We start from the raw sequence: 22,214 nt of genomic DNA on the forward strand, positions 1-22,214 counted from the left end.
GTAATTGCACATGGAACAGAAATTATTTGCTCACTGTAAACAAAGTTCTACTGTTCTGGTTCAATGTGACATTGACCTTTGACTTATTGACCTCAAAATCAACAGGGGTCATCTGCTGGTCTTGATCAACCTCCCTATTAAGTTAAGTGATCCTAGGCCCAAGCGTTCTCAAGGTATCGTCCGGAAAGGGTTAAACTGTTCGGGTCAGTGTGACCTTGACCTTTAGCCTACTGACCTCAAAATCTATAGGGGTCATCTACAGGTCATGACCAACTTCCCGATCAAGTTTCATGATCCTAGGCCCAAGCGTTCTCAAGTTATTGTCTGGAAACAGTATAAATGTTCCGGGTCAATGGGACCTTGACCTTTGACCTACTGATCTTAAAATCAATAGGGTCATCTGCTGGTCATGATGAACTCTCTATCATCTTTCATGACCCTTGGCCCAAGCGTTCTCAAGTTATTGTCCAGAAACCGTTTTAACTGTTCCTGGCCAATCTGACCTTGAACTTTGACAAAATGACCTCAAAATCAATAGGGGTCATTTGCTGGTCATAATCAATCTCCCTATCAATTTTCCTGATCCTAACCCCATACGTTCTTGAGTTATCGCCCGGAAACCGTTTTACTGTTCCTGGTCACTGTGACCTTGACCTTTGACCTACTGACCTCAAGATCAATAGGGGTCATCTGCTGGTCATGAGCAACCTCCCTATCAACTTTCACGATCCTAGGCCCAAGCAATCTTGAGGTAATCGTTGAGAATTGTTAATGTTAGCATATCAAGTTTGATAATACAGTCGACATCGTACTTGCGACCACCTCTATTAAGCAATTTTTGTATTAAACGACCAGTCAAAATCCCTCCCGAACGTTTTCAGTACATAAATTTATTCCATTAAACGACTTTTTTATTAAACGACCAGCGACCACTTTAATGGAGCCCCGACAGGTAACATATTTAACAAAAGTATCTATTAAGCAACCTGGTACAATATTCCTGCAGGACATTTCTTCACCTATGTATATAGCGAGTACATTTTGCACCTGCCTGGATGCAATTAACCTTTGTAACAGTCGAACTGACGAACAACCAAATTATAATTTTCAGTTTGTGAAATTTATATACATATATGTATGCTCATGATATATACAGTTACATCTAACAGTTAAAAATATCTGTTCTCTTCACCTGCCTGAAATTCATTAAGAGACCACTCCATTAAGAGACCACTTTTTAGCAGTCCCTTGGGCAGTCTCTTGATACAATGTCGACTGTAATAGTCCAATATTCTCTGTAGATAAAGAATTACTATCTTGACCTATCCATATATCCGACAATCCCAGGTTTTCTAACAGCATTTTTATTTGAAACGCCCAGTTTGAATTATTATATGTACAGTAATGTTATTGTTTACATCGTTGCGCAGCATATGATAAATTCTTTTTTGTAGTGAGTTTTCATTCGAATTCAGTAAACGGAACCTGCAGCTTAGCATATTTATCCTTTTTTTTTCTTATTCTATTATACTTAGTATGCATGCTTGTAAATTTAATTCTATTTCTCTCATTTTTGTCTTTTACAAATGTATTTCTTGCTTTCTTGAAATTATTTTTTGCTATTATGTAACAAGATTCATCAAACCATTTCGGCTTATTAGATAATCGAGAATTTGTTATTATTGCAATTTATTGATATAACTTGAACATGTACAGTGTACAGTTTATCATTTTAAGGACAAAATATACTAGAACATGCAAGAGAATGCTGCCAATTAATTAACGGTTGATAGACTTAATTTATCTTGCATCACTTGCCTATTTTAGGATAACAAAAACTAACAATTAAGTTGTCAACAACAAACGATGTGCGATATAAACAATTTTAATATAACATTTTTTCCACAATAGATATATTGCTTATTTCCTAACACAAAATCAGCATAATATTTGGACAAAATTCATTAAAGTCCTAAAATCCCCAAACTTTGTTTTAATCATCCAAATCATTAATCTTCTAACACTTGATTGACTTATATATAATTTATGGCAGTGGCTAGAGAACCGGAATCAGTTCCCTAGACAGCGAACTTATTTGTCCGGAACTGGTTCTCTAGCCAAAGTACCATGCATAGGCTAGGGAACCGGAATTTTATTTCTATGCATAAAACTGTCGAAATTCACTTTGTTTCTTTTGGTAAGTATCATGTGCATATTCTTATCTTAATAAGTTAATTATTTTTACCATTTCAGCAAGCTATGCCCTTTTATTTATTTGTGTTTACTGTGTCTCCAGAAGTGTACCCGCCGCATACTGTCCGCCATATTGGAATGATAAAATAAACTAGTACGAATGAATGCGAAATCGTTGACACTGGAGCCGAAATAAACTTAAAATTTAAACTTAAAGGTATAAGACAATAAAAGAAACGATTAATGATGCAAATACAAACCAATATTATTTTATATTTAAATAATTTAAACATAGTACAAGTTTAAAGCAAAATTTAATAACATTTAAAAACTGCAAAGTAGTTTTCACGCATTCATTCGTACTAGTTTATATCATTCCAATATGGCAGACACGGTATATATGCGGCGAGTACACTTTTGGAGACAGTAAACGCAGATAAATGCAAGGGCATACTATGATGTAAATTATTTGATAGCGGCTTTAAGCAATGTATTTTTTTATGTCACAACACTGTCAGGGGTCACACTGGGTATTTTTTTCTCTGAGCCACTGCTTTTTCCGAAGATAAAATTATGAGGCCAACAACGGCGAAAGCATAGCATTGACGTTCTTGTAGGACTACATTATATGTACCAAAGTACTCATACTACTCAAGAAATTAATGTAGTTATTACATATTTCTTAGTAACCCTTTAAAAAGCTATTTAGAAAATAAATTTGTGTTAATTTCTAAAATTATCATTTTTATAAACATCATTCTGCCATTTAATAAAAAAATTCTGAAAATCACATTGAAAATAAAGATGTCAAAATAGAAAATTAAAAAAAAACAGTGTTTTATTTTGCACATTGCCTATAAGTGGGTGGGGTTCGATGCCTTCGCATGTTGTATTCTCGAAAAATATTTCAAAATAAGAGCTCCTTTTGCAACAGTTGTCATATTCTTCTTAAATGTAGACTTTTTATTGGCTTTTTATTAAGACTGCACTAAAAAATCTTGTCAGAAATGACAGAAATATCCGAAAATCATGGTCGCGAAAACGGGTGACAAATTCAGAAAACTTAAGTTAGAATTAAATATTTGATAAAATACCTATGTTTTATTGCTTTTCTATCATCATAGCTATTCAATACTTACAATTTCTGCTTGTCTAAAGCATTTTTATTTGTTTTTGCCCAAACTAACCCTCGGCAATCATAGAAAATTTGTCTAACGGCCGACTGCTCATAAAATCGTATCAAGTGCACAGAATGTTGATTATAATTATCCAGTTTGTTATTCAATAATCTAATTATTGCCAATTAACTGCCTGATCAAATAAAAAATTTGCAAATTGGCTCCCTCCCTTTCAATAACAGATGTTGTGTCTACACAGATTATCAATTTTTCACACCTTTTGGTTCGTAAAACTGGCAATATTCGTAGTTTTGCAGACAGACATAGCTTCGGGCCATTTTTCGCCAATTAGAAAATTTCAGAGCCACATTTAATTTTTTGTCGCAAATGGCTCAAGTGGCGATCGACAGCGTGACCCCTGACTGTTAATTGATAGCAAACTTTCAAACCTTGAACAACAAGGCTAATTTTAACATCTATAAAATATTTTACTTTGTAGTAATTATTATCAAAAGTACTTTTATTTTTTTCAATCACTGAACATCAAACAAAGGGATTAAAATATTTTTTTAGTTTCGTAACTATTGTCAAAAGTACCTTTAATCATCAAAGTCACATTTTCAAACATTGAACAAACAAATGGATTAAAAGATAACCTTGTAAATAACTTATGTTTAAAGTTTATGGTCATCTCTACTAACAAACATCATAAAATATTTCTTTTTAATATATTAACCTAATTATATCCCAGATTCACCAGTTTCGACGCACATACAAGCAACAAGTTTGGTGTTTTATAGCAACATGGCCGCGCTTTTTCATTCAGTAACTATACAACCCCCTCCCCCCCACCAAAAAAAACATTATAATCGTATTTAAAAATAAAAACAAATAGGGGGTGAAAAGTCTTCATATGCTATAAAACACCAGACTTTTCACCCCCGAAATTGGGGGTGAAAAGTCTTGGGAGGAAAAGTCTTGCGAGGAACAGTCTTTGGGGATGAAACGTCTGACACCCCCAAAATTTGGTGAGAATGACCTTAAGCAATAATACCTTAAACATATTTCACTAGAAAAACGTCGCTTTATTTCAATTATTCGGAGTGTTCGGTAAAAAACGCAGGACAGTGATCTTCCTATCATCATAGTTTTGGGCATACATGTAGTTTTTAGATAGGCTCGATTCATACGTTAATCCGATTCATACAACACCGGTAGGTTATGCGTAAATAACTAGATAACGGAAAGGACCCTTTCCGCGGAAATGGCCTAACATGATTGGAAAGGGCCTGCCATATGGCTATTACTGGAAATTATTGAATTATTTCTTCATGTTTCATTTAACAAATAAAAAAGAAAATAAATTATGAAAAATAAATTATGAATTTTTTTATTTTTAAATGAAGGAAGTGTCTAACCTTCCAGGAAACCGGACGCCTAACCTGCGTTCTAGCCTAGCAAATCCTTAGGTAATCCGTCCGGTAATTGATTTCTTAATGCAAAAGTAATTTTCTTCTTGCCGTTCGCGACTACACTGTCAGACCAGTAGCCTCGATGAAACTTGTGGTTTGCCGCAGATCCTCAATGCCTCCATACAGTTTATGCTGGATTGAGGTATCTATCGGCCAAGTCGCAGTTCGCTCCTGGTCATGCCTTTTACATCTCTGAAGTATATGCTCCGCAGTCTGATCTTCTTCACCACATGGACAAGTTGGCGATGATGCCAGTCTGTATTTCTTGTACATGTGAGCTATGAGCTTGTTGTGCACTGAGCGGAGCCTGACAATCATCACTTGTTCAGACCGATCTAGGAGATGAAAAGCATCTTCCTCCTTGGTCTCGTTAGTGGCTTGATGATGATGATTTTCTCCTTGTAACTCACAGGTTCTGTTGGTTGTTCTGACTGAGCTCCTAGCTTAGGCAGTTTGTCTGCCTCTTCATTGCCTGCAAGTCCACAATGGGATGGAATCCACTGAAGTGCTACTTTGCAGGTTATACTCAGGCTCTGCATTCTCCTGGCTAGCTGCGGAGCTTTATTGTTAATCAGAGCTTCCATGACAGACAGTGCATCTGTGAGAAAGACGACTGAGGAGCTTTCTTCTGCCGAGTCTTCAACCATTGAGACGGCCTTCATGAGTGCTTCAGTCTCTGCCTTGTAATTGCTGCAGTGTTTTCCTGTGGCTGCATGTAGTGTTTCTCTCTTGCCAGATGGGTATTGAATGAAAACTCCTGCTCCTCCATCTTTGACGGCGCATGTGGCTGATCCGTCTGTATAAACATGAGTCCATGATTCCGGAGGATAGTCTTCATTGATCATAGCAAGTGTGAGGCTCTTCCGAATGCCTTCATCATCTTGCTTCCCGCAGTCAAGACGAGGAACAGCAAGTCTCACAGTCACTGAGGACAGATCATTCGCTAGTGGGTTTATAATGTCTTCACTACCTAGGGGAGTCGTCGGTATGCTCAGCTCAGTTTTGAACTCTCGGTTGAGTTTCTTTGCTTCACGTACGAAGCTGCTACGTTTGAGCCGATTTTTTGTGTAGCCATCTAACTTGGCTTTCATGGGATGGTCTTGAAAAGACCTGAACTTCTCTGCTTGAAGCAGAACTTTTGCATGTCTTCTGTCTTGTAACGGCTGTGTGCCTGTTAGCTTCTCCATAAAGGAGATTGGTGTAGACTTTGTAGCACCTGTCATGATCCGCAATGCTTGGTTCTGAACCTTGTCTAAAGCCTGTTGGTTAGTTTTGGCAGTAGTGGACCAGGCAGTTGAGCTATACTCTAAATGGGGTCTCACTGTTCCCTGATATACTGTCTTGAGTATTTGCTTATTTGCTCCCCACGTTGTTCCAGCAAGTTTGGGCATCATGGCAAGCTTCCTACGGGCCTTCCCTTCTGCTTCACTTATGTGGGGCTTCCAGGTTAGCCGTTTGTCAAAGGTCACTCCAAGGTATTTTGCCTCGTCTGCTTCAATCAGCGAAGTATTTCCCATCTTGATTTTACCCGCCCTCTGCTTTGACGACAGGGAGAATAGTGTGGTGGACGATTTCTCTGTATTGATCGATACACACCAATCTTCAGCCCAAGCTGAAAGCTTGTTGATGGCTTCTTGCATCCTGTATGTGGCTGTAGTGGCATGTTCTTCCTTACACCATAACATCAGATCGTCTGCGTAGAGAGCAGCCTTAACTCCTTTCGGTAGTTCAGACACCAGATCATTGATGAAAAGCAAGAAGAGTGTAGGGGATAAGACTCCGCCTTGTGGGACACCATGACGCAACAGGAACTTCCTACTGCTGGCATGTTCTAAACTGACTCTTACGCTCCTGTTGTGGAGGTATGACTTAATCCACCTCAGCATGTGACCTCCTATTCAAGTCCTCATCAGCTTGACGAGGAGTCCATCAGTCCAGACTTTGTCAAACGCCCTCTGCAGATCAATTCATGCTATAAGCACGACTTTCTGCTCTTGGACAAAGTACAAAAAAGCAATTTAGAGACATCCGCAGATGTATTCAAACCGCGGTGAACTGGTTTCATCAGTTGTAACTTCGTCAAGGGACAGAGCTTTTTCACTTGGAGAGTATATATTCACAAGTTTCAAGTTGAACTCGTTCTTTCTGAGGCTCAGAACTTGGAACTCAGAGTCATCCATATGCGTGTTGTTCTGAACAGCGCTGATGTTGTTCCTGACCAATGTTATGATGCCTCCTTTCATCTGCCATTCTGTCACAGCGAAAACACTGGTATCCTCTGACTTTGAAGGATTTCTCTGGCTGTAGGTGAGTTTCCTGAATGCAACAGACATTGGTGTCTTTCTCACAGAGGATATGCTCAAGTTCAGCTTTCTTGTTGAAGACACCCTCCGCATTCCAATGCATCAGTCTGAAAGGTTGATGCGAATTGGTTCTTCTCCTTGGTATGTTCCTCCTTCTTCTCTTTCCATGTTGTGGATTGAAGAAGGGACCCCCAGTAGCTGTGGGTGGACTCTGTCGAGGCTCAGAGCCCGGCACTGAATCCCTCTAGAGGGACCTCAGAGATTCAGCACCACATTGTTGAATACCGGATGGCTGTGTAGTCATAGCGACATTGCATGGTGCTGTGGTTCGTTAAGAGAGAGCCAATGGCCCAGCACCTCTGTCTTCAACTCTCTAGGTTTCTTTCGGGGTTACCTCACCCTTAGTTCCGAGTTAAAACCCTATCCTGGGAACACAGGAGCTATTTGTCCCACAGCTGGGAGTCTGTTCATAGGCATCAGGGCGTGTCCACACACCGGTGGGCCTGGCATGCCACATGTATGGGGGCAGACCTCCTCCGAGTCCCCTGCAGTTCTGACTGAGGCCGCAAGGTGCTCAGTTACCGTGTGGCGCCAACTGGGAGGCACTGCAAAAGGGCTTGTCTGCAGAGAGGCTATGTACTGGCAGGGAAGACTTACGCACTCGGCTCCTTTTTCACCAGAAGGCTAGCCAGCGGTGGAGGCTGAAAGCGGAAGGTGACAAGCACACAACACACAGCACACCACACTTGACGCATCAGCAGACCAATGCACACACAAGTAAAGATTTGATATAGTTTTAATGTTATTTACTTAAGGTATCAATACTTATCTGTAAAAAAAACCCTATTTTTAGACATGATAAAACATTGATCGTCGTCCGAAGTGGTGTTTTCTAACGGCCAAACTTTTTTGAAATTCTTAAAACACAAAATTCATTTTGTAATGATAGGAAAGCTTGTAAACAAGCAATTCTTTTATCACTTTTGACAAGTATTTCGAAATAAAATGGGTTATTAAGAACGCTTAACTACTGTTTTTCTAAAAGTTTTGAACATCACACTGCCGCTATTGAAATCAAATGCCATTTAAAACAGTTATTCATTAAAAAAAAATGTTTGAATACTAATTAAAATATGAAAATTGTAAGTATTTCAAAACTGTTTTAATTTTGAAAATCCAGTGAAAAGGTTAAATTTTAAAATTCCGATCCCATAAAAACACTGTTTTGCCATGACGACATGGCATCTCGCCATTATTGATTTCGGCAAACTTTCGTTTTAACGGCTGAATTATGCAGTGATTTATTCAAGACGAACGGCTAGACACTTCCTTAAAGGGAGATGTTCATTTCCGAGGGAAACATATTAGCACTTCAGCATGTCAATAATTAATAGTCATCAGCAGTTAGCAGATAATATTTATCTTGCATATTAATTACCATCACATGTGTTTTATGGTTTGGCTTGGTGTTATCAGTACTTTCTGTTTTCAAAATAAAAAAGAGATTGTGGAAACGATGCTTTTTGCTGCTGTAGTATTATTTTCTTTGCAATGGCATTATCGCTATTAATTCTTTGAGGTCGTGTAGACACGGTCAGTAAAATTTAATTTGTCAATAGTATATAACTACTGAAACAAAATGCAAGCACCAAGTTGGTTATAGTTCAGTTTATTATGGATGCATTTCATAAAAAAATAGCATGATGTAATCAATGATTAATCATATTAATTAATTATGAGATTACTATATGTATACGCTGGTTAATATCAAATCGTGAATGTTATGTAGGTTGTCTGCAAATGTTTTTTCCGTATATACGATTTTTTTTTCTAATTTCGTACTAGATCATAAGTCGACGTACACTTTTGTGGATGAGACGGGGCGGTTCAACTTTTGAATTGGAATCACGCCGACTGGTAGACATTTGATTCCGTGTCCATGTTAATAATGCAATATTATATGTTAGATCCAGGGGTCAGAAAATAGTAATGTTTCTAGACGATGGTATGGGGGGACACGGTGACTTCACTTATGCAAAATCCCTTAGTTCGTATGTACACGATCTATTGCTTAAACTAGGTTTTTTGATAGCAGAAGAAAAATGTAGCTGGGATCCTACACTAAACGCTGTCTGGCTTGGCCTTATTTGGTTAATGAAACAAGGCACTTTGCATGCAACAGATGAAAGAATATGTAGATTGGAGAATACAATAGATTCTTTGTTTTTTCAAATTCGAAAAGATAAATTGAACATAGTTCCAGCTAGGTTTTTAGCTTCAGTAATCGGTCAGATTATTTCGCTACACCACGCACTAGGAAAGAGCGTTTATTTTAAGACAAGATCTCTGTATTATTGTTTAGATACACGATATAGTTGGGATTCATACATAGTGGTTGATGAAAAAGCTCAAAACGAGCTAAGGTTTTGGAGACAAAATGCCAAAAAACTAAATGTAAATGTTAGAGAAATCCGCAGGGAAATCATATGTGATATAGAATGTTTTTCTGATGCCTCGGTATCTGGATACGGAGGTTATGTGGCCCTTTGTGGGGCGCCTTAATTGAAGGCAGTGAGTTGGGAATACTGGAATGATATTTTAAACAATGACGGCCAGAGGGTGTAGTCACTTTAGTTTTGAAATGATTTCACAAAAATAGTTCTTGTGTAACCATCTACAAAGAGTATTCAAATTATTTTGGTTCGTCAAACAACATGGCTGCCAGAGGGCGTGGTCATTATTCCTTACTTTGAAAAGTCTTCTTGACAGAAACTTAAGCAATTGCTTACCTAAGTCTATTATTTCAAATGCTTTTTTTGCTCTTTATGCGTTTTTAATGTTGACTTTTTCATCTATTTCAGAAAAAAAATCAACATTAGATAATAATAATTTAAACAATAGCACGATTTTAAAATAACAAAGTAATTACTTAAGACTTTTTTTCGTGAAATTGGAGCCTGGGACTCATGAACTGACCAGGATTAGGAAGTAAATAGACTGACCACTTATACATATACACTGTCTATAAAATCATATGTAATATTAATAATGATTGTTTTCATCGTATGTTAAAACTACAATTATTTCTAACTTCATAGCTTATAAAATAGAGCTGAAAAAATCAAATTATCATTTTAATTTCGACTCTTTTGTTAACGGACGATGCAGTCGTAAATTTTAGCTCAGCATAGATGAGCACTAGCAGCAAGGAGTAGTTTAAAAACTGCGTTCTCGGGGAAACATGTAACATAGTTTATCATAAATGAAACATGAAGTATTTACATTTTATTTAAGGTGTATATCATCAACACACAGAAATAGGTGGTAAAGAAACAACATCTGTACCGATAATCTTTGTTCTACCGTACTGTCCCGTACGACAGCTAGAATACTCACAATATTTTCAAAAAAATCTCTTCCTTTAAAAATGAATGTCATTTGTGAAGAAGTGAAATAAGCAATTGCCGAAAACTAAGTTTAACATACTTAAATTTTGGCACTATGGCATATTTTGCAAAGGCATCAAAACGAAGATTTGTCACAGATATTTAAAAATGCTAAGATTATAAAGGCGCTGAACTGTCTGAAAAAAGTAACACCTTTATGCAATCCTTTTCCGAAATTCAACACATATATCAGTAATTTGACATTTGTTTTGTAGAGTAATTTACATATTTTATTTGCTGTTAAAACAACCCTTTCTTTCTATGATTTGAAGTTGTTTGACATTTTTTCTCAAAATGTTGGGGCTAACCGTCAAAAAATAATAAAACGGAATATGTCATCACATGAGACACTTGCTAACCTGTTAAATAAAACAGATAATGCTCGACTAAGCTGTTTACTCTCCAATCCATGACACGATCATTGTACTGTTGTTACATGTAACATGATTGCAAGTCTTATTTAATTAATGCTATATTTTACTGTGCATTGTCAAAATGGTTCAAAAATTTTATAAGTATCAAATAAAGAGATTTTAATAAGCGTGTTTTAAGAGCACCATTAACCGGTTTAAGATCCCAGCGGTGTTGTATTTTTTTTGTTACTGACCGTACCAATGCGGCGCTCTACGGTGTGCCTTTCTTTGCTCTTTTTGTCCTCGTGTGTTTTATTTGTGTGTTTTTTTTGTATGTGTTAGTCATGTGCACTTGAGTTGCGGTATGGGGAGTCTGCATTTTAGAACGTGGCTTTTCCTGTTGGATATTGATGCTTGTTTTCATTAATTTAACAGATTCCCTCAGTTTTAGGTGATTTCGTGTATAACATAGAAATTCGAAGAACTCTTTTTGAAATCCAAAAATTAAAAAAGGGTAAGACGTTAACATTGAATCAAATTTGCATGTGGCAAAAATTATTGAAGCAGAGCTTAAAAGTTCTAAAAATATCACTGAATTACCTATAGTACAGCTATTTTGAGTAAAGTTAAGTAAACTTGAAAATAAGCCATACCTACCCTATGTTTCATTATTAATTGCCCATTATATATAGGCATAGGAAATAGAGATCAGTATAATTTCACCTTTACTAATCCTACCAAGTGTTCTGTATTACAAAAGTGCTTCTGTTGTGACATTTTGATACAAGCAAAACTGTATTATCTGCACTATCAATTACTTCATCAAGTTTTCAAGTTTATTATTAAATTTCTCAGTATGTACATACTGTAACATAAACATGAGATTCACATTTCAGTAATAATAATAATAATAATAAAAACACGTGATCAGTAGAGGACAACTTTTATTTAAAAAGGTGAAGGAATCGGCGTTTATTATGATTTTAGTCTATAATTAGAAAATTTTATTACCTCACTCAGTATCTAAGTTTTTGATTGGTTAGAATATTTGCACGCGCTTCTGTGTAGAATTATAATGACCGTAAATATGTTACTAGGTCAGACATATGAGTTAATGTGTCATAATCATTGACCGTGTGATTTTTGAGGGAAAGCATGCTTAATTCACTTTTAATGACCCTCACACGTGGTCTACCAGTAAACATAGTTCCGTGATTAAGAGGGGCCAACTTCAGTGTCACAAAATGGTGTTAATGTGGATAGAGATATTAATAAATTGAATTCTCAGCAATTGTGTCATTTTGTGGAATTTAAATTTAAAATCTTTGAGAAGGACAGCAATCTCAATTTCGCAGTTGGAATTTTGCCGTCAGCTTGCGATTTAACTATCAAGAAGGGGTAAGTGACGTACTTTATCAAAGTTGTCAGTTGCATACTAGTAAAAAAGATATAGAAAATCTATCTATTCTGATGTCAAGTACAAATGATCTACCCTTGACCGAAAACGAAACCACAAGGGCAAATCTGACTTGATTTGTCGGTAGAATTACCAGATTTTATGAAAATTCTTCTGTTCTAAGAAGAATTCAGATATTTAGAGTTGTAAACTAACAATCAGTAGCAATCGTCAATAGATAAATAGGGAAAGAGGTATTTTTGGGAAATAACTTTTAGCTAAATAGTACAATTTAGAGTTGGAATCTACTGTACTTCCTTCAGGTTTCTTAATAACTGTTGTCCTGTTCAAAACAAGTACAGTGTACATATATGACATAGGAGTAGACACTGTTGGTGTTAACAAACTATTCATGTTAACTTAAAAATAAATGTGTAACGTTAAATTAACATGTTATTATTGTAACAAGTATTTTTAAATAGACAAATAAATATTTCATTTTGGTAAGGTACCTTTTTGAAATAAATTCTATGGGGTACATATATACCATATTCTGATAATTTATGTGGGGAAGTTGGCAGTTACTAGCGGAGAACAGGTTTGTACTGGTACAGAATCCAGGAACACTGGTTAGGTTAACTGCCCGCCGTTACATGACTGAAATACTGTTGAAAAACGGCGTTAAACCCAAAACAAACAAACAAACAAATATACCATATTCACAAATTGTTCATGAATATGAGAAAAGAAAAAAAAAGCACAATTAGTCGTTTAATTATTAGGGGTGTATGGTTAAAAGGTCAAAGGTCAGTGTTCAGTGATGACATGTTTTTTTGAGCTCACTAAAAATCGGTAAAAAATGTGTGCTAAATTGTCAGATTGGATTACAAATGGAATTATTTGGAGCTTAAACATTGTTACAAATGTCGGAGAAGGAAAAAACTTCAAAAACACAAAGTAAAAGTAAAAGAAATCGAAAGAATAAACGACAAGCTAGTTCACCATTGAACAATAGCGAGGCGCCATTTTTTACGCCTTTGTTCACGGATTTGCACGGACAAGCGCAAGGAAGTAACGGACACTCAAAAAAGTATAAACAAGATTGTGAAGGTAGTGTACCTATTTATACAAGTTACATTACACAAGATAACTTTAGTGTATTAGATATGGCTTATCAACAACAGCCACAACAGCAGCAGCAGCCTTTTGCCATGTCACAGCCGATGTCACAGCGGATGTATGTACAAAGTCCACCACCAAATCAACCCCCACCCAATCAGTATAACAATAATGGTTTTAACATCCAGTCTTTGCCACCACCGTGGGCAACAGAGTTATTAGATGAAATTAAACAGATAAAACAAAAAGTGCAGTCAATTGATAAAATTGATAAAATTGAGAAAACTGTTTACTCAATAAATGCAAAAGTATCAGATCTAGAAGGTAAAATGAAAAAGCTGGATATGAGAGTAATAGAAACTGAAAAGGCCTGTGATTTCGCCGCATCTGAAAATGAATACAACAAAAAAGAGATCAGGTATGCAAAAGATGAGCTTAAACAGGTGAAAAAATCTTTTCAAACTTTAGAAAATTTTCAAAAACGCTAACTCAGCAACATGATGAGCTAGATGAAAAGTTAACGGACCTAGAAACGCGATCTATGAGAGACAAGTTATTGTTTTACGGAATACCTGAGGGTGGTAACTCAGAAAACTGTACACATTTAGTGAAGGACTTGTGTAAAAATACTTTGAAAGTTGACAAAGCCGATGAAATGGTTTTCGATAGGGCCCATAGACTACGAGAGAGGAGACATGATAAGATCCGCCCTATAGTGGTGAAGTTTCACTACCCAACTGAACGAGAGACTGTTCGATTGTCAGCATTCGACAAGGCAGACGCGCTTAAGACCGCGAAGCAAGGAGTAGGGGCTCAACTCCCAGAAGCGTCCGGGAGGCCAGGAAGCCTCTATACCCAGCTATGAAAAAGGCAAAAAATGAAAACAAAACGGTTAAGTTTGTAGGAGAAAAACTCTACATAAATGGTGAAGAATATCAACAAAATATGGAACATTAGGACAGTCGTGAAGAGCTATCATTAAATGTACTCTTTTGGAACGTTAATGGTCTGAAACGTAAGATTTCTGATCAGGACTTCTTAGAATTCGTAACTGAATATGATCTATTATTTTTCAATGAAACTTGGCTTTCAGCGAAAGAAAATATTAACTTTGATATAAATAATTTCTGTTGTGAGCATATTCCAGGGAATAAATCTAGAAATACCAAAAAAGGACGTCATAGTGGAGGCATTTCTTTTTACTTTAGGAATAAACTTAAAAATCATATAAAAATTGTTGACAAACACCAGAGTGGAATAATTTGGGTTAAACTCTCGGCAGAGTTATTCCCTTTTAACGAGGACGTTTATTTATGCCATGTATATATACCACCATTTGATTAAAAAATAGTGACCTCATTGGATATTGATTTATTCGATCAGTTAGAATTAGACATAATTAAATATGATTGTTTAGGAAAAGTGTACATTTCAGGAGATTTTAACAGCAGAACGTCAGATCTGTTAGATTATTTTGTTTTTGACAAATACATTGATCATGATTTTCCCTTAGTTTTCAAAACGGGTAAATAAAGACCACGTGATAGATCAAAATGGGCGGCGTTTAATTGATACATGCCAGGCAACTGGATTGTTGATAGCCAATGGCCGGTTACTAAATGACCGTGATGAAGGCAGTTTTACATACTGTTCGTGTAGAGGGCAAAGCACAGTGGACTACTTATTATTAAATTCAGCTGATTTTGATACGTTAACAAATTTTTCTGTTTTAGACTTTAATGAACATTCAGATCACGCGCCTTTATCATTTAACCTCCAGAAAAAAATCACTCGATTGAAAGAAAACGCATCGCAGGAATACGAAAATGATACATCAAAAATAGTCTGGGACAACGAAAAGTCCGAATTATTCCGCGCACATCTTATGAATAATTATGAGGGTATTGAAAGGCTGACCAACGATGCGTCAAATGACCCTATTGATCAGGTGGTTGACAATTTTACTCGGCTATTGTATGATAACACATTTGATATATTTGGAAAAACGTGCAAGATAAATGGTGTTAAATCGGGTCATAAGATCAGCAAAAACGTGAATTTAAAACGGCTCGCAATGCATTTAATAGAGATAAAAACGAAGATTCGCGCCAAAATTTTATACGATCCCGAACGAGATATAATATGGTTAAAATGAAGGCAAAACAAGATTTTAAAATAAAAGAGGGACGCCGCATCAATGATTTAGCAAAAAAAAAACAACCCCGTAAATTCTGGAAAAATATAAAAAGAACTTTTAAAAAGACTAACGCGAAGGCCGATACGCTAACGATCGACGAATTACGTGACCATTTTAAGAGTGTATTCGGAGAATCGCAAGCGAATAACCAAACGGACCCAGACTTTTCCCAACATAGAACTGATGAAGAGTTAGACTTTAACTTTACCGACGCAGAACTCCGCGGAGCAGTCTTCTCTCAAAAGAATAATAAAATGCCTGGTATCGATAACTTGAACTCTGAAATCATCAAATCAACGTATGATATTATCTCGCCATTTTTACTTACTTTGTATAATAGAATATTTAATTCAGGAGAATATCCGCGTTCGTGGGGTGAAGGGATAATAACTCCAATTTTTAAGAAAGGCGATGTAAATGATGCAAAGAATTATCGAGGAATTACTTTGATCAATGTCCTAGCGAAAATTTATTCTCAACTATTACTGAACCGATTAACGAAATGGACTGAAAAGTACGAAAAGATAACGAAAAATCAATTCGGATTTCAAAAGGGAAAAATCAATCATTGACTGTATATTTATTTTGCACTCTGTAATAGCTAAGGTCTTAAATTCTGGAGCAAGACTGTACTGCGTGTTCATAGATTATGAAAAATGCTTTGATAAAAGAGATAGAACATTTCTGTGGCAAAAACTTCTTTTAGAAAATGTAAGCTGTAAAATGGTTAAAGCTATTAAGTCTATGTACACGACAGTGAAGTCTTGCGTAAGATACAAATCAAATACGTCCGAATTCTTCAGGTCGGATATCGGCTTGAAGCAGGGGGATCCCAGTTCCCCTTTACTCTTCATGCTCTTCGTTAATGATATTATAGACAATATAAACACAGATTTAGACAACATTTTTTCCATAAACGAGTTACAACTGTTCATTCTCTTATATGCCGACGATCAGGTAATTTTTGCCAAATCGCCCGAAACATTACAGTCTATGCTAACTGATGTTGAAAATTACTGTAATTTGTGGGGTTTGAAAATTAACACATCAAATACAAAAGCAATGATTTTTGAAAAAGGAAGGCACACTTCTCACAATTTCATGATCTACGGTAATGTGATAGAAACAGTGACCTCTTTTAAATATCTAGGTATGACATTCTTCAAAAATGGTAACTGGTATCGCACTCAGAAATGTATCGCTCAACACGCATCTTTTGCGCTATATAACCTATTCTGCATTTTCAATAATGTAGAATTACCAATAAATCAAAAATGTAAATTGTTTGACATACTCGTTTCTTCAATTCACAACTTTGGATCAGAAATATGGGGTATACATGAAGCCACTGATGTTGAGGCTATTCACACCAGATTTTTACGACGCATACTAGGTGTAAAAAAATCAACCAATTTAGCAGCGCTTTATGGAGAAGTTGGAAGAATCCCCTTATCAGTCCTTCGAAAAATAAACATGATAAAGTACTGGATAAGAATTTTAAAACAAAATGACTTAGCACTTGTAAAAACAACTTATATGATGCTAAAAAATGATGCAGATCTTGATTATACGTATAATAGACAGAACTGGGCCTCCCAAATTAAAAATATTTTACAAGAGCATGGTTTATTATATGTATGGAATCAACAGTCTGAATCTGAAATTCCTTTTGAGGTAATTAAGAAAAGAATTATTGACAACTTTTTACAAAAATGGTATTCTGTTATTAACAACTGTAATCGGTTACAGTCATACCGTATCTTTAAATTTGAATTTGAGCTAGAAGAATATTTGAAAGTACTTACTGATAACAAATATAGATTTGCTATATCAAGATTTAGAACTTCATCACATAATCTTTTGATAGAAACTGGAAGATACAATGATACTCCGCGAGAACAGAGACTGTAAATCGTGTAATATGAATACTATAGAAAACGAGTACCACTTATTATTAGTATGCCCGATGCACCGTGACTTAAGAAGCAAATATTTTAAGAAATATTATTGTCATTGGCCAAGTATCATTAAATTTGAAAAATTGATGTCATCAAAATCAAAAAATGTTATCTTAAACTTAGCGAAGTATATATATTTTGCAACAAAGAACCGTATTTCTTAGTCCCCTATCTACATTCAGTCTGAAGAATATATGTAATATGATGTACAATATATGCTTTCGTTAATTCGTCAATTCTACGATTGTTAGTTATAGAAATTATAACGCTCTTCCGATATTACTTTTGTAAAAAAAAGAAAAAAAAATATCAAACAGGGAATGCCACGCACCAAAAACGTAGCCTCCTCAAAACGAAACCCCCAGCACGCAGACGCGTGCACCACACACACATACACACACACACACACACACACACACACACACACACACACACCCAAAGCCAACACATAAGGACAAAACGAACAACACACACGCACACAAAGCCAACACATAAGACGAAACGAACAAACAAAGGAACACAGTGGAAACTTAACTCACTTATTTAATTTTTGCATTTTCGAGAATCGTTAGCGTAGCCTGCTACAATTCTCTCCCAATTATGTTTCTTATATTTCTATTAAATTTGTTTATCATTGAACATTAATTTTGTATAGGCTATAAGCATATGTGTTATGTTTTATGCTGAATAAACTTTTGTATTGTATTTGTATTGTATTGTATATTAAAGCTGTGACTAATTAAACTATGCATACCAAAAGCATATCAAAATTATAAACATTTATATTGTATAAAACATGTACCTATTAATGTGTAAACATACATATAATTGTTCAAACATATACATAGATCTACATGTTTTAAGTAACCATTTTATAATTGTACACAGTTTAAAAACCAAGTATTAATTTCTCTGTCATATCTTTCAGTCAAAATAGTAATATGATCCAGTAGCATTACTGTAGGTAATTCTTACCAAATTTAGATAAGTGACTGCCAGATTATAAGCTTTTTATACAAACTGGAGTATTTAGATGACTGACTTTTAGATTTTAAAAATTTCTTATTTCAAATAATAGATGGCCGGTAATAGATAAGTTACACAAAAAGCATAAAATAAAGTTTCTTTCTCCATAAGAATGACTATCTATTAAGCTTTGACTAATTATTAATATTGTACATACTAACTTGTATTTTTTTAAAACATCTAAATTATTCAAAATCTATTCACTCTGTTTTGTAATATATAATTGTATAAACATAAACATACACATTTATAGTTTCCTTTCTCCATCTGTACATTTATATGACTATCTTTTTAACTATGACTAATTAAAATGTACATGCTAAATTGTAGACATTTGTATATTTTCCAAAACTATACATACTGATTTCTAAACATACATATTTTTGTTTCAACATATATGTACATACACATTTTAATCAGACATTTTATAATTGTACATTAAATTTAAAACCAAGTATTTCTTTCTCTGTCCTAACTTTTAGTCAAAACATTATATAGCGTTATACATAATTCTTGCAAAATTTAGATGACTGACTTTCAGGTTATTTAGATATTTAAATAGGAAAAAAATAAAAGAAATAGAACAGATACACAAACACATTACAGATATCTTTGTCCCTTATATTACTGTTGCAAAGATAACTCCCATTATTAAATCTGGCTAGCCTGCCTGACAGTTTTTATGATCAAGTCTATAAAATTACACAATTTTAACAATTCATTTTTATTTTCAGTGTTAAATAGTGCCTTGAACTTAAGTACATTTGGATGACTAAAGTAATACTTTTTAAGCCTTTTCTGTCTTTCTGCATGAAAATAACTACACTGTAATATATAATGATATTCATCTCCTACTTCATTTCTGTTACATAAAGTACAAAGTCTTTCAGTCACTGGAGTACCTGTCCATCTCCCTACTTCAACTGGTAATCTATGATTTCTTGTTCTGAAGGCAATAAGAATTCTACTTAGTTTGTTTGGCAAAGTTTTGAGAAATGGGTTCATTTTCAATTCTGTTTTAAATATTCGATAGTAAATGCTACTAGAAGATTTTTGTATAGTGTTATTCCAAATTTGTAGGTACTGATCATTTATCTTTTGCTTAAAAGCTAGTGAAAACCATTTTCTGTTCAGGGTTCGTTGTTGTTCCCAAATGTTACCAAATCCATTTGAATACAGTAAATTTTTAATTTGCTCAATCCATTTTGAATACAATTTTCCTTGCTGTTGCAATCCATAAATAATGTAGTACATGTGATTTGATAATTTATCATTTTCTAAATCTGTAAGCTTACCCCAAAAGTTTATTATTCTTTCATTAATATCAAGTTGTAGTGGCTTTATGCCTAGTTCTCCATATAACATATGAGTTGGTGTAGATCTTTTAAGGTGAAATATTAGTTTAAAATATTTTAACTGTACTCTTTCTAAAATATCATAGTTTCCCAAGCCCCATAATTCACAACCATATAACAATATTGGTTTTATAGTTTTATTAAATAACTCAATCTGTATATCATAAGGAAGATTTAAGACCCTACTCTTTTTTAGAAGTAAGAACATTGCTTTGTTTGCCTGTTCAGCTATGTGTTTTTTAGCTTTTAAGTAACTCTTAGATCTGGAGAGATATATACCAAGATACTTATACTCATTCAAAATATCAAGTTCAATTCCTTTAAAAGTAAAAATCTCTTTGTAGTTTTTACATTTAGACCCAAATATAAGTACTTTAGTTTTATCAATATTAACTGTTAACCTCCATGTATCACAATATTCTTCAAAAAGCTTTAGGTTTTCTTTCAAGTCAGTACTATTACTACTAACCAAAACAGTGTCATCTGCATATAAAATAATGAAAAGTTGGAAATACATTCCTATATCTTTATATGAGATATTACACTTTATTCCATTTGCATCATTCAGAATGAAAAAGTTCTCTAAATCATTTAGAAAGATAGAAAATAACAAGGGAGATAAATTTTCCCCTTGTCGAACACCCGTCATACAGGGGAAAAAAGCTGTGGTCCCCTCATTTGTTTTTACTATAGACTTAATATTACTATACATATTTTTGATTAGGTTAAAGCATCTCCCATTTATCTGACTTTTTAGTAGCTTAGTCCAAAGGCCTTGTCCCCATACAGTATCAAAAGCTTGTTTAAAATCTATGAACACACAGTAAAGTTTCTTTTTTAGTGAACTTAATAAATCTATTAAACATCGCAGAACAAAAAGATTATCTGTAGTAGAATGTTTTTTCCTGAATCCTGCTTGGCAGTTTTTAATAAGATCACATTCGTGTGCATACTTATTTAGTCTATCATTTATGATTCCAGTGAACAATTTCCCTAGACAACTTAATAAAGTAATGGGTCTGTAATTTTCTGGTAAATTTGCGTCACCTTTATTTTTATATATTGGTATTATAGTGCCTTCTGTCCAGCAGTCTGGAATTATACCGTGATTTAGAATTAAGTTAAATAGATTTTTATATACTGGCATCATAATTCTCAAAGTGCTTTTGATATGTTCATTTATAATGCTATCTGTACCTGGGCTTTTGCCATTTTTTAGAGATTTAACAATTCGTATTATTTCTTCTTCTGTGATTTCTCCATTTATGTCTTCATTTATTTCGTTCAAATGTATTTCGTCAACCTCATCTTTATTTTCATTATTGCTATTTTCCACTACAGACAGGTTATTATCATTTATAGTTTTAAAAAACTCATAAAAGTCATTACAACTTGCCTGCACTTTATTTTTTGTTTTATTAATAGAATTAATTATTTTCCAGTTTTCCTTTGGATTATTTGACTTTAAGTGTCTTAGGCTTTCAGTCTTTTCTAGTTTATATTTTCTAAAATTTAGTGATAATGTATTTTTATATTCTTTACTGACTGCTTTTAGATTATTTTTATTCAGCTCAGATTTATTATTGTTATACATCCTGCGTGCAATATGATATCTATTTCTGGCGCTGTGAAATTCATTTTTAAACCAAGGCTTAAATATTTTAGGTTGTTTGTTTTTATGATTTTTGATTACCTTTTTGCCAAATGTTAGCTCACAAGAATTTGCAAAAATGTTACTAACTTTTTCAACAATCTTATTTATTTCATATTGTTCAGGCACAGTATTCCCTTCACTTCTTTCAAGTTCATCCAAAATATTATTTATTTTCTCAAGGTTAATATTTTCTTGAAAATTCTTTGTCTTATTCTCATCATCCGACCATAGCCTTAAAAGAGTCTCCTCTTCAGTAATATTTTCTGCAGAAATGCTCTGTACAGGTTGTGATATAGTTAAGCTAACTGGACTATGCACATCTGATAAAAGACTAGAAAAATCCATAACTGTTAAGTTTTTCACTACTTCAAAAATATCTGATGAACCAATGAAATAATCAACAGTACTTTTGCCCTTACATGTTGTTTTAGGGTTGTTATAATCATCACCTATTCTACCATTTATTATAAAAAGATTATTGCTTGCACAGAAATCAATCAACATATTTCCATATTCATTAACATTTCGGTCATTTGTTTTCCTTATTAATGGTACATGATTCTGTTGTAATTTGTTAAAAATCTGATTATTTTCCGTAATGAGTTCGTCATTGCCATGCATTTC

The 22,214-nt window shown here is 34.5% G+C and overlaps 1 protein-coding gene across 3 annotated transcripts in view; it reads right to left on the reverse strand.

Annotated features, from left to right (window-relative positions):
* Positions 1–4,524, reverse strand: part of LOC123551432 (28S ribosomal protein S31, mitochondrial-like) — a 201,410-nt gene extending 196,886 nt beyond the window's left edge. For all 3 annotated transcript variants that reach the window (XM_045340370.2, XM_045340369.2, XM_053540916.1), the window contains exon 1: positions 4,366–4,524. In XM_045340370.2, coding sequence (XP_045196305.2) covers positions 4,366–4,499 — 134 coding nt within the window. In that variant the 5' untranslated portion in view covers positions 4,500–4,524. The remainder of the gene's footprint in view (positions 1–4,365) is intronic.
* Between the last annotated feature and the right edge of the window lie 17,690 nt (positions 4,525–22,214).

Source organism: Mercenaria mercenaria, chromosome 4, assembly GCF_021730395.1.
Source record: "Mercenaria mercenaria strain notata chromosome 4, MADL_Memer_1, whole genome shotgun sequence".
Classification (NCBI taxonomy): Eukaryota; Metazoa; Mollusca; class Bivalvia; order Venerida; family Veneridae; genus Mercenaria; species Mercenaria mercenaria.